The sequence below is a fragment of the Danio rerio genome, chromosome 10 (assembly GCF_049306965.1).
Source record: "Danio rerio strain Tuebingen ecotype United States chromosome 10, GRCz12tu, whole genome shotgun sequence".
Taxonomy (NCBI): Eukaryota; Metazoa; Chordata; class Actinopteri; order Cypriniformes; family Danionidae; genus Danio; species Danio rerio.
The window spans coordinates 31495934-31511460 of NC_133185.1; the positions used below are offsets into that span (position 1 = coordinate 31495934).

General features: G+C 37.8%; 1 protein-coding gene across 50 annotated transcripts in view; it reads left to right on the forward strand.

Annotated features, from left to right (window-relative positions):
* Positions 1–15527, forward strand: part of synj1 (synaptojanin 1) — a 55700-nt gene that overhangs the window by 34255 nt on the left and 5918 nt on the right. For 4 of the 50 annotated variants that reach the window (XM_005155357.6, XM_009305307.5, XM_005155358.6 and 1 more), the window contains 10 exons: positions 50–212; positions 295–480; positions 2202–2240; positions 2431–2562; positions 6383–6421; positions 7780–7827; positions 8234–8272; positions 11102–11148; positions 11223–11409; positions 12677–12975. In XM_005155357.6, coding sequence (XP_005155414.2) covers positions 50–212; positions 295–480; positions 2202–2240; positions 2431–2562; positions 6383–6421; positions 7780–7827; positions 8234–8272; positions 11102–11148; positions 11223–11409; positions 12677–12975 — 1179 coding nt within the window. 50 annotated transcript variants of the gene reach the window in all.

The following is a 15527-nucleotide window of genomic DNA, read 5'->3' on the forward strand; positions in this document are numbered from 1 at the left end:
TCCAAAAATCACACTGTATCATAATACTGACTCCTAATGTGCCTCTCAGGTGAATGGAAAGACCATAGACATCCGCCTGAGGAGTCCTGGATGGATAAAGAGTCTTGAGGAGGAAATGAGTGTGGAGAGAATCTGTGGTAGTATCCCAACATCCACCAGCTCCACCCTGCTGGCAGAAAACTCTGACCTGGGAGAAGAGTATGACATGGAAGGTACAGTATGGGCTCTGCAGTACTGAAATGCAAAATAAAGATGTATGTGGAGTTATTTAGATTGCCGATATGGCTTTGACAGGTGATGTGGACGAGGAGGTTGAGGATATTTTACCCCAGCACCTGCAGCCTGGAGCAGGCATGGATCTGAGTGCGTCTCCTGCCACATCTCCACGCACCAGCCCATGCCCTTCACCCACTCACGGAGAGCCAGCACCACCCATCAGGCCCAGCAGAGCGCCACCACGCACAGCCGGACCACCACAGGGTAGTGTAGTATTTGTATTTGACTCAACATGGGTGAACACTTATGTGAATCTCTGTCTGTCTGTCTTTTAAGTTTATCCATCCACCTGTCTGTCTGTCCATCTATTTGTCTATCTATCCGTCCTCCATGTCTATTCATGTCTTACTCCATCCATCCATGTCTATCAATCTACCTATCTGTCTCTGTCTATCCAGTTTTTAGTTACTCCATCCATCCGCCCGTCTATCCATCCATCCTTCTATCTGTCTGTCATTCATCTCTCTGTCCATTCATCTGTTAGTCCATCCATCCGTCTATCTTTTTGTCTGTCCAGTTATTAGTTACTCTATCCATCTGCCTGTCTATCCATCCATCCGTCTATCTCTCCGTCTGTTTATCTGTCTGTCTAGTTTTTAGTTAGTCCATCAGTCTGTCTGTCTATCCATCCGTCTATCCATCTGCCTATTCATCTGTCCGTCCGTCTGTCTATCTAGCTATCTTTCTGTCTCTGTCCAGTTTTTAGTTACTCCATCCATCAATCTACCATCTATCTGTCTGTCTTTGTCTGTCTGTCCAGTTTTTAGTTACTCTATCCATCCATCAATCCACCCATCTATTTGTCTGTCTCTGTCTGCCTGTCCAGTTTTTAGTCAGTCCATCCATTCGTCTGTCTGTCCATCCATCCGTCAATCCATCTGTTCGTATGTCTGTCTGTCAATCTTTATGTCTGTCTGTCCAGTTTTTAGTTACTCCATCAATTCATCTATCTATCAGTCTACCTTTCTGTCTCTGCCTGTCTGTCCAGTTTTTAGTTACTCCATCCATCTGTCCATCCATCATGTCCAGTTATTAGTTACTCTCTGTCTGTCTGTCCATTTTTTATGTACTCCGTCCATCCGTCTGTCTATCCGTTTGTATGTCTGTCTGTCCAGTTTATAGTCTTGTCTATCTATCTATCTATCTATCTATCTATCTATCTATCTATCTATCTATCTATCTATCTATCTATCTGTCTGTCTGTCTGTCTGTCTGTCTGTCTGTCTGTCTGTCTGTCTGTCTGTCTGTCTGTCTGTCTGTCTGTCTGTCTGTCTGTCTGTCTGTCTGTCTGTCTGTCTGTCTGTCTATCTATCTATCTATCTATAAACTGTTTTTATCTATCTATCTATCTATCTATCTATCTATCTATCTATCTATCTATCTATCTATCTATCTATCTATCTATCTATCTATCTATCTATCTATCTATCTATCTATCTATCCATCTATCTATCTATATATCTGTCTATCTATATATCTGTCTGTCTGTCTGTCTGTCTGTCTATCTATCTATCTATAAACTGTGTTTATCTATCTATCTGTCCGTCCGTCCGTCCGTCCGTGTCTGTCCGTCCGTCCGTCCATCCGTGTCTGTCTGACCTGTTTTTAAAAACTCTATCCATCCATCTGTTACCTTTCCACCTATCTATCAATCCATACATACATTACCTACAGTATCTATCTGTCTCTCTGTCCACTCATCCGTTCATCCATCAATTCATCCATCCATCTATTGATCTAGGAAATAAAAGAGATCAAATACTATGCTATAATTAAATGTCCATTCATACCAGTGTAGTAGATTTACATAGATGGTGTACATATTGTTTATTTATTATTCATTGTTTATTGTTCATTTAACTCTGCAACATATTGTACAGAAACTCCAGTACATTGTTTTTCCTTTGTTTTTACATTGCAAAAAGGAGGATTAAGCCCAGCATCCATTAGAAGGGAACTGGCAGGTAAAGAGTGCTGTTTGCTGATGTGCCTCAGTAGTTCCCGATCTCTCAGAGTGTGTTTGTATGTCTGTGCGTCCCCAGGCTTCAGTGTGGTTTGCAGTGCTGTGGAGCTGAACTAAACAAATCCCTCAGACGTTTGTTTTGACGCTTGTGAGAATCTGACGTTCCTCTCTCTCTTGTTCTCTATGCACAGGTTCTCCAGTTGATGGTCAGCCAGCAGGAGCTCCATTCTCACAGGGACTAGAGCCAAAACGTCCCCCTCCGCCTCGCCCTAATGCCCCGCCAGCCCGACCTGCACCTCCACAGCGCCCACCACCACCCTCAGGTACAGGCACGATGTTTGGTCTTAAGAGAAGCGTTAAGATTCAGTCAAGAAGTTTATTCTGGGACTAAAACAGCATGAGTGCACAACATTTAATGCTATGGGCCAGATTTACTGATTAGGTTAAATTGGCATCCAAGCGCAATTTCATAAAAGCCCCCTCAGAGCTGCAAGTTCTGCATGTGTTTCTACTGACAAAATGCATCAAAGAAGCTCATTTTCATGTTCGTCAATGCAATATACCAAGAACAGTGCAAGTTAGCAATCAAGTGTGTGTAGCCTGCAAACAACACAGGAGTAAATTAGTTAAGGCATGACAAAAATAGTGTTAAAGTTTACAAACACAAATCTTGGTAAATCATGGTGCATGATATGGCTGTCCAAATAAAATTTAATCTTGAATATTTTTTAAATGGTATTTTATTTAAGAACAGTTGTTTGATAGATTATGCACTTTAAATAGTGTCGTTTCAATAATGACCTTGCGCCCTCTTGTGGTCATAGCAGACAATGGACCCTTTTCACATGCTTGTTATGACCATAGACTGTAAAAAATATGGACGTAGTGTCCGTGACGTCAACCATAGGTTTCTGAAGAGCGCAAATGAAGCTTACTGTAGGCGTGGTCAGCCGTCGCCATCTTGGAAGTGCGTCATTCCCGGATACTCGAAAATGGGCAGAGGCGGATCTTAGGCGGAGTTAAGATGACTGTTTGCTGAAACCACAGAGACCATCCCACCACCCGCGACATTTGAATCATTTGAACATCTCAGCGTACTATCGAGGTAAATTAACCTGAAACTACACAACAAAACTTAAAATAATAAATGTTGTTGATATTATTATGGCTCTCTGTGGCAAGCCGTTTTGACTTATTCTTAGGATATGCTTTATTGATTTCAACATTCAGCATTCATTATATTTCTTTCGTTTGAAATAACTGAATTGTTGATATCAACTATTTAATTGTTAACATCAAAAAGTATTCTTTATATAAAATTCTTAAATTAAATATTTTTTTATATCAACAATTAACAGTTGTATGTTCAATGTTGGCAGTTGATATTGTTTACTGGTTGAAATGTGATAAGTAATGCTAGTAAAATGTGACTTGGGTTTATTTACTAACACAATAATGTATTTATTAATAATAGTTCAACATTTAGTAATCCATTTAATTTGAGCTTGTTAACATTATCTAAATTATTGTGAGTATAACATTTATATTGGAACAAAAGTATTAGTTAATATTAATACACACACACACACACACATCTCTCCCGCGATTTATTCAGAAATTTACTCCCACACCGTAAGAAATCTGGCCGGCTCCCGCGGAACAGCAGTTATACCCGATAGGTCCCGAGTCCGACAGGTACATTTTGACTGACAGCTTTATACAGCCCAAACCCGTTCACAGCCTACATTAAAATGTGCTCATGCACACAGCTCTAATGCATTTTTTTTAAGAATGAGTCATTTATATGTTTTAACATCATTTATTCGTAACAAGCGTAGACTATAGGCCACTTGAAAGTTGGAACAAAGAAATAAAATAAGTCCTACAGCTGTAACATCGTAACATCTCAGCGCTCTGGTCTAGGTACATGCACTTAGCCTTTAAATTATCCAACACACCAATGAAAAGTAATCTTGCTTAACAAATCAAATTAAAATAAACTCTAAATGATGACGGGTATTTTGGCAATAACGAAATTAAGATAAAGGCTGTGCAAGTTGTTTCTCCACTTCTCTTCACAATCTGGCATTAAGGCGGCGGTGAAGCTGAATAATAAAAGAATAATGCCACCATTAGTCTGTATACTCTGTCTACATTATGATTATATGGTTTAATTAATATTTATTTATAATTTAAAAACCCTTTACGCACCAAGATTAGGCTACGTGTGTTTGTGGAGGAACATTATTAAATCCACTGGCTTTAGCGCAGTCTCTCACTCATGGTGCGTCCAGCAGCTGAACACCCTTTCCTGCGGCTACAGGTCGAGATGCAGAGTTCTTATCCGGCTGATTTTGCAAGTTTTTGGTAGGATTGTTTGTTCATCTTCTACGGAAGCGTAGAGCTGCCACCCAGGTAAAAAAAAGAGCTTTATCACGTTTGTACAATATACTTTTCACGTTCATACAATATAATATCACGTTTGTACAATATACTTTTCACGTTCTTACAATATAATATCACGTTTGTACAATATAATATCACGTTTGTACAATATAATTTTACGTTTGTACAATATACTTTTCACGTTCTTACAATATAATATCACGTTTGTACAATATAATATCATGTTTGTACAATATAATTTTACGTTTGTACAATATACTTTTCACGTTCTTACAATATAATATCAGGTTTGTACAATATAATATCACGTTTGTACAATATACTTTTCACGTTCCTACAATATAATATCACGTTTGTACAATATAATATCACGTTTGTACAATATTAGTAATCATTAAGCCAACTTTATTTTTGAAAAGCAGGCGCATATTACCGTTATCGTTTCAGATATCTTCTGGTTTAAGCCTGCAGCTAACATTACTCACAATATGAAGGATTTAATCCAGTAAATTTTAAAATAAAGTTCTAAATAATTAATTATTTAAGACATCATTGCATGCATTTATGTTTAACATTGTACTAGAATATCACTCACCGGAAAAAATGGAGACCCGTCTTGGACGGTCTGTTAGTACAATTAACTGCACAACAAGCCATATTATTTAATAAATGTAAGAAATAAAACCAACAAATTGAACAGACTGCATAAAACCATGTACAACTAAAGCACAAACACTGCAGAAGCCATATTCATTAGACGGAATTAGCAGACGTGACGCGACCACGCGGGCTAGCTGCAGCTGACAAACTGTCAATCACGGCTGTCACTCAAGTGACCACTCCCTTAATTATGCAAAATAAAAAATCATTAATATAAACCAAACGAATAAGTTATAAAAAAATTCACCCCCCTCAGAGTTGTCATGAAGGGTAACGCTAGCTATATGCACTAAAACCATCAAATGTACCAGGCTTTAAACATGTTTTTATCAGCTGTAAAAAAGGCCAATTTCCCATTGCAGTCAGAAATGACCTGCACTTCCTGGAGCCAGCCCCCCAAGGCGAGTCGATGAATTGCAGTTTTAGTTACTTCCGTATTGGCTTCACGAGGGAGAGCGGGATGTTGCCGCTTGGTTATGACGCATTTAAAGATCATCATAACCTTAAATCCTTTAAAGTTTTAAATATTTTATTTGTTTAAAAACATATGAACATCTATATGCGTTTATGTATGTATTATATCATCTTTGCGTCTAATTACAAAAAACGAATTAACAATTATGTGAGGTGTTTCTAATGCAGCGTTTATGGGACTGAACAGTAAATTTATCGTTATTCTCTCCTCTGGCTGCCGTCCTCAGTCTCACACTATTTTCCTCTTTTTCTGAAAGTCTTGATAGCACCATCGTGGAGTTTTTCTGTTATTATTTCAGCAAATTGGATTGTAAAAAAATATTTGTTGCATTCTCCCATTCACTGCGCTCTAAGTTTACCCAGCTATAGCGATTTCCGCTACTGAGAAACACGGAAATGTGAAAAGGGTCTATTCCTACAAATGCATTTGCAATATGGTCAGACCCTTTTTATTTCTAATGCTTTTATTTAAGACATTATGTCTGTAGGGTTTAAACTGGCACAGGCTGTTAGTAAATCTGGCTCTTTGTTTTCAGTTGTTTTGTTTTTGTGATTTTAATTTGCATTTCATCTTTCATTTTACAATATCCTGCTATTCTAAAGGTGGCAGAAGTCCCACACCTGTTAGAAAAGATTCAGCAGGTAATGCTGTGCTTGAACATGAGCATTGTGTAGTAGCAGCTGAATATTGCCTCAGTATTGCTGTTTATTGACTTGTTTGTGAATTGCTTCATTACACCTGATGTAGGGCTGGGCGACATTTCTGCTTTCATCAAATGATTTCTAATAAATGTTTTGCTTAATTTCAGTTATTATTATTAAGCATTAAGTCACAGTTCAGAATAATATTACAATTATAGTTACAAAGTTATTTAACAGACTATTTTTGTACCAAACGGGTTTTCATCTTGTTATTTTTTTGCCACAATTTTTTTTCTAGTTTTTTACCGCATTGAAATACAGCCTTATGCAATCATAGAAACTTCTTTACAACCAAAACATTGCTACATTTACTAAATATACAAGTTACTAAATATACAAGTTGTTGATATATAAAAAAACAAAACAAAAGCAAAAAATAATGCTCCTCGTGTTTCGGTTAATGGTCATCTATTCAAAAGTGACTTTTATCATACTGAATACAAAGTACTACAAACATCTTTTGAAGAGTTGATCAATACAGAACTACAAGATGGGAACTGCATTGGTTTACAAGTTTTAAATCAATACAATGTTTTTCAAAAGTAAAGTTGACTACTTTAATTTAAAACCAAAAAAATAAGGCAAGGCCAACTCATTTATATAGCACATTTCATACACAATGGTAATTCAAAGTACTTTACATAAACAAGAATAAAAATAGAAACAACAAAGAATAAGAATTATTAAAAACATATTAAATGTGTTAAAACAGGTTTTACATTAATAAAAAAGACAAGAAAGACATAATATTGCGATCTGTTGGACGTAGCACAGTGCTCATTCAGTAAAGGCACAGCTAAACACATGTGTTTTCAGTCTTGATTTAAATGTGCCTAATGTTGGAGCACATCTGATTATTTCTGGAAGCTGATTCCAGCAGCGGGGGGTGTAGTAGCTGAAAGCTGTTTCACCCTGCTTTAACTGAACTCTTGGAATTTACTTGATCCTAATGATCTAGGTGATCTGCTAGGTTTGTATTAAAATAAGTGCAACAGTCTGAATTATTATTATTATTATTTATTTTTTATTTTTTTGGGGGGGGGGGCATCTCGTCCAGCCCTATCCTGATGTTAGGTTGCTTTAGATGAGGATGTGTAAAGTGTCTGGCTTACTTTTTCTCAATTAATGCACGATGTTGCAGTTCTATGCTTTTTTAGTAGTGTTTCTTCATGCTTTTCATCAGCCTAATCATCAGTGTCTTCTTGTGGTTTCTATAAAATCAAGTATTGTAAATGTTTTTGCAGCTGTGTGTGATTTGTTTTGTGCTTTGGAAACATTATGAATGTGTTCTTTCAAAGGCTTCGCTGAGCCTCTCAATCTAGAGTTTGATCTGACTGATAATGAAGGTAATATCTGGAGGAGAGAAAAAAATATATATTCTAGTATGTCTTTGCTGTGATTGGTTTTTGTGTATGTTTGTCTTCCGGTCAGTTGAGTCCTCCTGCACTTGCTAACAGAATTAGACTCATTATTCATAACTAATGATTCAAATAAACAGCTTTGTCACGATGCAGTGCATGAAGTCTCAATTGTTGCAGTAATTTTGATTTAGTTTTGGAGTGTGAAGTGGAACTAGCTGAATTAGTGTTGGTAAATGAATAGAGAATGGCAGAAATGGGTTTTCCATCAGGTAAGGAGTGGGTTTGATCAAATATATTTTCTCCGGGGAAAAAAAAGGCTTTAATAATTTGCAGAATTACAAGTAATTTAAAAAAAGATTTTGATTTTTTCTTTTCTTCATGCTAACAAAAGGACAAAAAAGCCCTGCGTTAGCACGAGCAGATGCAGCTGGTGAGTTTCTACACTAATTAACACCATTGCTCAGTTACAGATGGTTGGACAAACATATTTGGGCCAATATACTGTAACCCTACGCAAGTTTTAGCTCAGATTATTAGGCAAGAAAAGTTATGCCGAGTTCAGACTGCATTATTTTAGCCGTGATTTTTACTCACCGACAGGTTTGGAGAAATCGGCAGGCTAATCGGTGCTCGTTCACATGAGTTACAGTCACACATTTTGAACAATCAAGGACGCAATATGAGAGAATTGCAGATGAGTTTGGCATGCTAAATATCTGGAGCTGTCAGCGATTCAAATCATGTTGTGTGAAATATGTTCTGATTGAAAATAACATTGGCGATTACCTACAGCCAATGAGAGAGCAGCGTCCACTAGTATGGGTATCTGCAGGCTAGAGGGAGGTTGAGGGAGAAGTTAAAAGCGCTCATTTTCAGTTTTCATTGTCGATGCTCTCCTCCATCGCCGATGGCCAGAAGACAACACTTGTAAAACTGTGTTTTACCTAGCATTTCTGAACAGCCCTCCGTTCGCTGAAAAAGCACATCATGTGGCCACACACACACACAAACACACAGCAACACACACTGTCATGTGCTCGTCTGACCTCCAGAGAGCAGTGCACGTCGGATAGTTTATCAAGAATCGCGTCTCACTATAGTTGTTAAAGTGATATTTAATTCATCTTGTCTCTATATAACGACTCTTCTGTCTTTTAAATCTATCAGGTAACGTGTCACAGCATCAGTACACTGCTTCAGTCTTTCACTTTCACACTTGTACTTAGTAATTTTAGTGAAAACCTCAGATACTGTTGGTTGGGCACCTTTTTTTACGGACCAACCTGTGATTGACAGGTGGTAATTTGTGTGCAACTTATCTTTATTTATTTATGATTAGTTTATGGTTAAAGACCATGGGGGTCAGGTAGTTGACCTGGTAGGCTACAAATTATTAATTTGTTATGAATTAATTTATTATTCATAAATTATTAATTCACCTCCGCCTATGACAACGATGTCATCGCGATGTTTCACATTACCGTACGTTCACACCGAAAGCGGCGAGAGCGTCAAAGTAGCCGGAAGTCATTCATTTTCAATGAGAGCTGGCGGCGTTATGCGGCGAGGATCAGCGCGGCGCGTCTTCGCCGGCGTGAGCGTCGAGGAGAGTTGAAATGAAGTCAACTTTATGGTAATGAGCTATGACGCGGTTCGGCGGCAAGCAATCAGAATGAAGACGTCCATCGCTTGATAGCAGTTCAGAGAACACAGACCTGTGAACTTTGGTTCCGACCACAGTTGTTCCCAAGGGTTTGATTATTGCGGTCGCCGGATTTCCAATTATTTACAATTTTTTCCTACAGGAACATGCATTAAATAAGTTACTGGCGAGTTACTGATGTTCATTAATGTTATATATTTATCTTAAAAAAGCGGGAATCTCACGCGATGTGACAGTACAAAACAGAACTGCTGCTTCAGGATATTTCAGACATATGGACACATATTGGATAAATAGAGCAAAGCCACACGCAACTTGATCTTCCATTGTTGTATGAATTTGATAAGAAGTGCGCAACATTTTCACGCTAGAAACATGTTTTATGCAGGAATGTAACTGATATGCTGCAACGGCTCCTTTAAATATGAGATAAATGTAGCGAGTTTTGACGCTCTCGCCGCAGGAGCTGAAGGCAGAGAGCGTTGTCGCCAGGGCGGCCAGAGCGACCTTGGACGCTCTCGCCGCTTTCGGTGTGAACGTACGGTTAGACATCGTACGATGCCAGATTGGATGACATCTCCCAACACTAGTAAACAACATTACTACATTTTCTAAAGCTAAAGCCATCCTTTTCCATTATGTAGTTAAAAAAAAAAAAGTCCTGCAGTGTAAAATCTTCTGTCGCCGATCCATCATACAGTGTAAACAAAACACAGACAGAACGTCAGCCCAGATAGACAGTGTGAAAACATGACATGACTACTTTAAAAATCGTGCAGTCTAAACTCGGCATATGTTGTCACTCCTCACAGAAGCACTAATCTGACATTTTTCAGGCTTCCTTTCATTGTCTGTTTAAATCAGGGTGTAAAAAAGTTTTAAATTCTTAAAGTATGATAGTAAGGCCTTAATTAGTCTTAAAATGTCTCAAATCTGCGTTTTAATGATCTTAAAAATGCAATCAAACCGACCCGGTAAGGAAGATTCTCTTTCCATTTTGAAACCTACTTTAATCTATTCGTCTATCATCACTAAGAACAACAAAGGTGGAACCAAATCTATTTATAGTCATTGGCAGAGCCCAACATGTACATTAACAAATGAAGAACTAGAGATGCACCAATCGACCAGCCAAGGACCAGAATCTGCTGAAATGTATCTATAAAACAATAATAAAAAGCACATATAAATTATTGTTATATTTATTTTAAAAATAGTTGACAGGTATCGATATTGGAAAATTCTGTTTTGTTAGTGTTGTTAATGCAGTTTTGTGGAATTGATGCAATGTTTTTTTATTATTACTATTACTATCATTATTATTTTATTAATTATATTCATGATGTTTTGAGGTTTTTCACACTTTATAAGTATAATTAACAGTGTTAATGATGGTCATTATTTATTTATTTATTTATTTTTTTTTTTTGCAAATTCTGTACTATAAAATTGCTCTTCAATATAACTTTTAGAAACCTGCACATACCCTAATATTGTGTTGTGGAAATTCTTCTGGCATTTTTCAGGTTTTTTATCTAGTATTTGATCATATTTTGATAATTGTAATGTTTGATTATGTTATCAACTGTTTTTCAGGTCGAGGTCAAGCCACCGGACCAGCTCCTGGAGGCATCCCAAGGCCGGTGGGTTTGATAAATGCGAGTAAATCAATTAGAATACTTCAAGAAGTATGTTAAAATGTAGTTTTTGGCTTTAGATCCCACCCCGAGCAGGAGTCATCAGCGTCACGCCTCAGGCCAGACCTCCTCCTCCTGCTCATCCCGGGGCCCCCAGACCCACAGCAGAGGTGCATCCTGGAGCCCCTCGACCCTCACCAGATAATCATCCCGGAGCTCCAAGACCCACTGCTGAACCCCAAAGCAAACCGTCTGAGCTGCCTCTGGGTATGTTAAACACTTCTGATTGGCTATTAACTTTTTACACATTTCTAAAAATGATTTATTTCTTTGTTATTGATAATGTTCTATTTTTACTCTATTAATGTATATGTGTTTTTTATTAATTATAATATTTAAATCTCACCGTGCGTTCACGCTAAAAACAGCAAGAGCGTCAAAGTAGTCGGAAGTCATTAATTTTTAATGAGAGCCAGCGTTGAAAAATGTCAAGCAGAGGCCTGGCGCATGTTTGCTGGTGTGGGCGTAGAGGAGAGTTGAAATCAAGTCACCTTTATGTTAATGATTGATGACGCAGTTCGGCTCCGACCACAGTTGTTGCCAAAGGTTTGATTATTGCTGTCGCTGGATTTCCAATTATTTACAAAGTTTTCTTACAGGGGGATTACTGGCGAATTACTGATGTACATTGTTTTTTTTTCTCTTTAAAAAAGTGTGAATCTCATTCTAACTATAACGACAATACAAACCTGTATTGCTGCTTCAGAATGTTTCAGACATGGACCCATACTGAATAAAACCACACCACACGCAACAACATTTTTACACTAGAAAGCATGTGTTTATGAAGGGTAGGGAATGTAAATGATTCGCTGTAACGGCCCCTTTTAAATACGCAATCAATGTAGCGAAGTTTGACGCTCTCGCCGGCGGAGTAGTAAAGCTAGACAATGTTGTTGACAGGGTGGCCAGAGCAAACTTTGATGCTCTTTCCATCTTCGGTGTGAACGCAGTCACAATGCATTCCGATTTTAAATACCATTGCCACATCCTCAGGCTGTTCAGACCCATAGAATAAGATTATAAGAAAAAATATAAATATAATATTTTTTTAATACGTAATATTTTTCAGGTAAAACCAATATGTTCTAGGATTTTGCATATTATTATGTACAGTATAATCACATTTATTTTCAACAATACAACAGAAATATCACTCTATTTTAAATGTAAAACTTTCGGATACAGTGAAAATGTGTTCATCAACTAAATAGATTTCCAAAAGTCTGTAAGATATGAAGTAAAGCTAAATATATATTAGAAGTTTTTAGATCCTGGCACATTAGAAAAATATTCCTGATACATTATGTACTCCAAAAGTGAAATGTGTCAAATTTACTAACAAATGGTTATATCTTTTTAAAATTATTTAATTTAAATTATTAAAACAATTGCACATTTCTTGTCCAGGTATTTCATTTCAAGGGTTAAAACTTGCGTACATCGAAATATATTTCATTTTTCATTTCCTCAGGTCCACCCCCGACACTGCCAGGTCCCGTAAGGCCTCAGATGACATCACCCATGCAGCCTCAGTCTGTGTCGCCCGTTCAGCCTCCAGTCCAACCCCAACTGCCCCCACCCATACAATCCCAGCTCCCTCCACCAATGCAGCCCACCTTACCTGCTCCTCTGATGCCTCAGCAGGCCCCTCAGACATCAGCCGGAGCCGCTGCCGCCCCTCAGCCTGGACTGGCATCTCCCAAACCTCCACCCCGCAGCCGTTCCTCTCATGCACTGCCACCTGAATCTGCTCCAGCTCCAACAACACAGGTTAGTGCTCTTTTTCTGCGTAAATCTGCATTAAAGTCAAGATCATAAGCCCTTACATTTTTAAAGGTGACATATTACTCCCCTTTTTACAAGATAAAATAAGTGTCCCCAGTGTGTATGTGAAGTCATGTTTTAAAATACACCACAGATCATTTTTATAGGTTATTGAAATGCGATTTATTTATTTATTTATTTATTTATTTATTTATTGTGACGTAAACATTAAATCTGAAATCGCTTGTTCTGAGAAACTGTTTATGATTTTTTTGGGATTATACAAATGTGTTAAAACCTTATAAAAGAATAGGTCCGCTTTAAAAAGGGATAGTTCACCCAAAATGTCAATTTTGTCATCATTTACTTATATGTTGCATGTTGTTTTTGAACTCAAATAAGGACTAAATGTATGCTGTGTGTAGTTTTACTGTAAGTGGTAACATAGTGGAGACAGTAGGGGGCTGTATGTGTTCATATATGTTGTTTTTGAACTCAAATAAGGACTAAATGTATACTGTGTGTAGTTTTACTGTAAGTGGTAACATAGTGGAGACAGTAGGGGGCTATATGTGTTCATATATGCTGCATTTATTTATTTTTTATATATAATTGCAGACCTTACAGTAGGCTATGCAGTAGGCTATGGCCCAATAACAATTCTATTTTTGTACCCCTACCCCTTCCCCTTGGCCCTTACACCCAAGGGTTAAGGGAAAGGACTTCACAATTTACCCCTAAGAATTGGGACAGCACTACAGCACCTGCACACGTCATCATGTCATCGCCATCTCTTGCTTCAAATGAGATCAGACAATCGCAATTGCTGTAGTGATTCCAGTTGTGGTATTTTTGGTATTTATCTTCAGGAAATCACTGAAGGAATATATTATGTTATCATAACGATCTAATGTGGCAATAAGATCGTAATACTGTGCATTTAACACAGTGGCCATATTCATCAATGTAAACACACCAAAAACAACATTAACATTACAGCAGACACTGTAAAAAGCCCATTGACAGCCTCTCATCGAGAGTGTCAGAATGTTGTGGGACTGCAGTACAGAAGTTATTTTTAGGGATTATAGATAGCGAAATTTAGCGTTTTTTTTTTTTAAAGCATGATGGTAAAACATGAATGCGGTTATAAATATATGAAAACATGTTTGTTTGTTGTAAAAATTCGTAATAATGACAAAAAATACTATTTTGTGGATCTCTTTACTTCCGGGTGCAGCTGTGGCGAGTGTATTCTGGGAATTTATTCTTTCCCTTCGGTTTCAAGTGTGGTCCTGAAAAATCTTTGTTTGAGAGGTGTATACCCCTTGCCCTACGCCTTCAAGCTAAAGAGAATTGGGACACCACTACCCCTTCACGGGCACGCGCAAAACGAGGGTGTAGGGGTAAGAGGGGGCTAAGGGGTAGAATTAGGATTGGGCCTGAGTCATTGATCTGCAGTTATATTCAAATTATGTTCACAGAAAAGTTAGTATTTATTATTTTATTTATGTGTATAAAGCATCTGTTTTGTGAGAAGTGCTTCTCATATGATATGTAAACGACCCGTACAGCTTTGCTTTGAGCGAGATTTCCTCATGCGAGAATAACGTCAACTAAAACTTTCTGTCGTACACCACGCCCACCTTTGGTACTCTTTAGGCAGTGGAAACGCAAGCCTGATATAGGTTACCCGTACCGACCCATACCGTACCAGTCAGTGCAAATGGGGCATAATGTGGATGTCAGTGGAACATTCTTCAAAATATCTTGTTTCGTGTTCAACAGAAGACAGAAAAGTCTAGAAAGAAACACTTGAGTGTGAGTAAATGGTGAGAAATGTTTGGGTGAACTCTCTCTCTTCAAGTGTAACAAAGTCAGCTCTCATTTTAAGAAGCAGGTACTCACAAGATGCCATCCTGGGATCGTTGGCCAGCTTCAGTGGCCTCTATTCCTCTTTCTTTTCTACTTTACTGGATAATGTGGACTGTCTCCAGGTAGTTCTCATAGTCATGTGTGGCTCTTCTTGATGCATGTGTGTCTCTCTCTTTCACTAGCAGGAGCAATCCTCAGGTTAACAGGTACTGGATTAAGTCATTTCTAGTCTTTACGTTGTCTTCACGGCACCATAGCCTGTAGTCACGATGTATGAGTTGCTCATACATATAGGATCCTACATGTTATAGTTGTTTTTTCCTCGTCCCATCTTTAATTTGACCTTTTTTGTTTGTTTACTTTAAATATCAGAAATTTTTATATGTAAAACTTAACTTGAACCCCTTGATATTTTCGTTGCTTGGAGAATATTGTGGTGGTTCTGACAGGGGGTTCAAGGAAAGTGTCATCCAGTATTTGTCATGGGTATTTGTTTTAAATCCTAGTATGTTATCATTGTTTTCAGTGTTTCTTGGCTGGGGGAAAGTCATTCGATCTGCAAAAATGCATTACTTTGGTTCGCCGTACACTAATCATCTTTGTGTTTTTGATGTTTTATAGTTCTGTTTTCACTGTTTTTGAATTAACCGTTTAGTAAACAGGATTTTCAGTGATTTGATTTA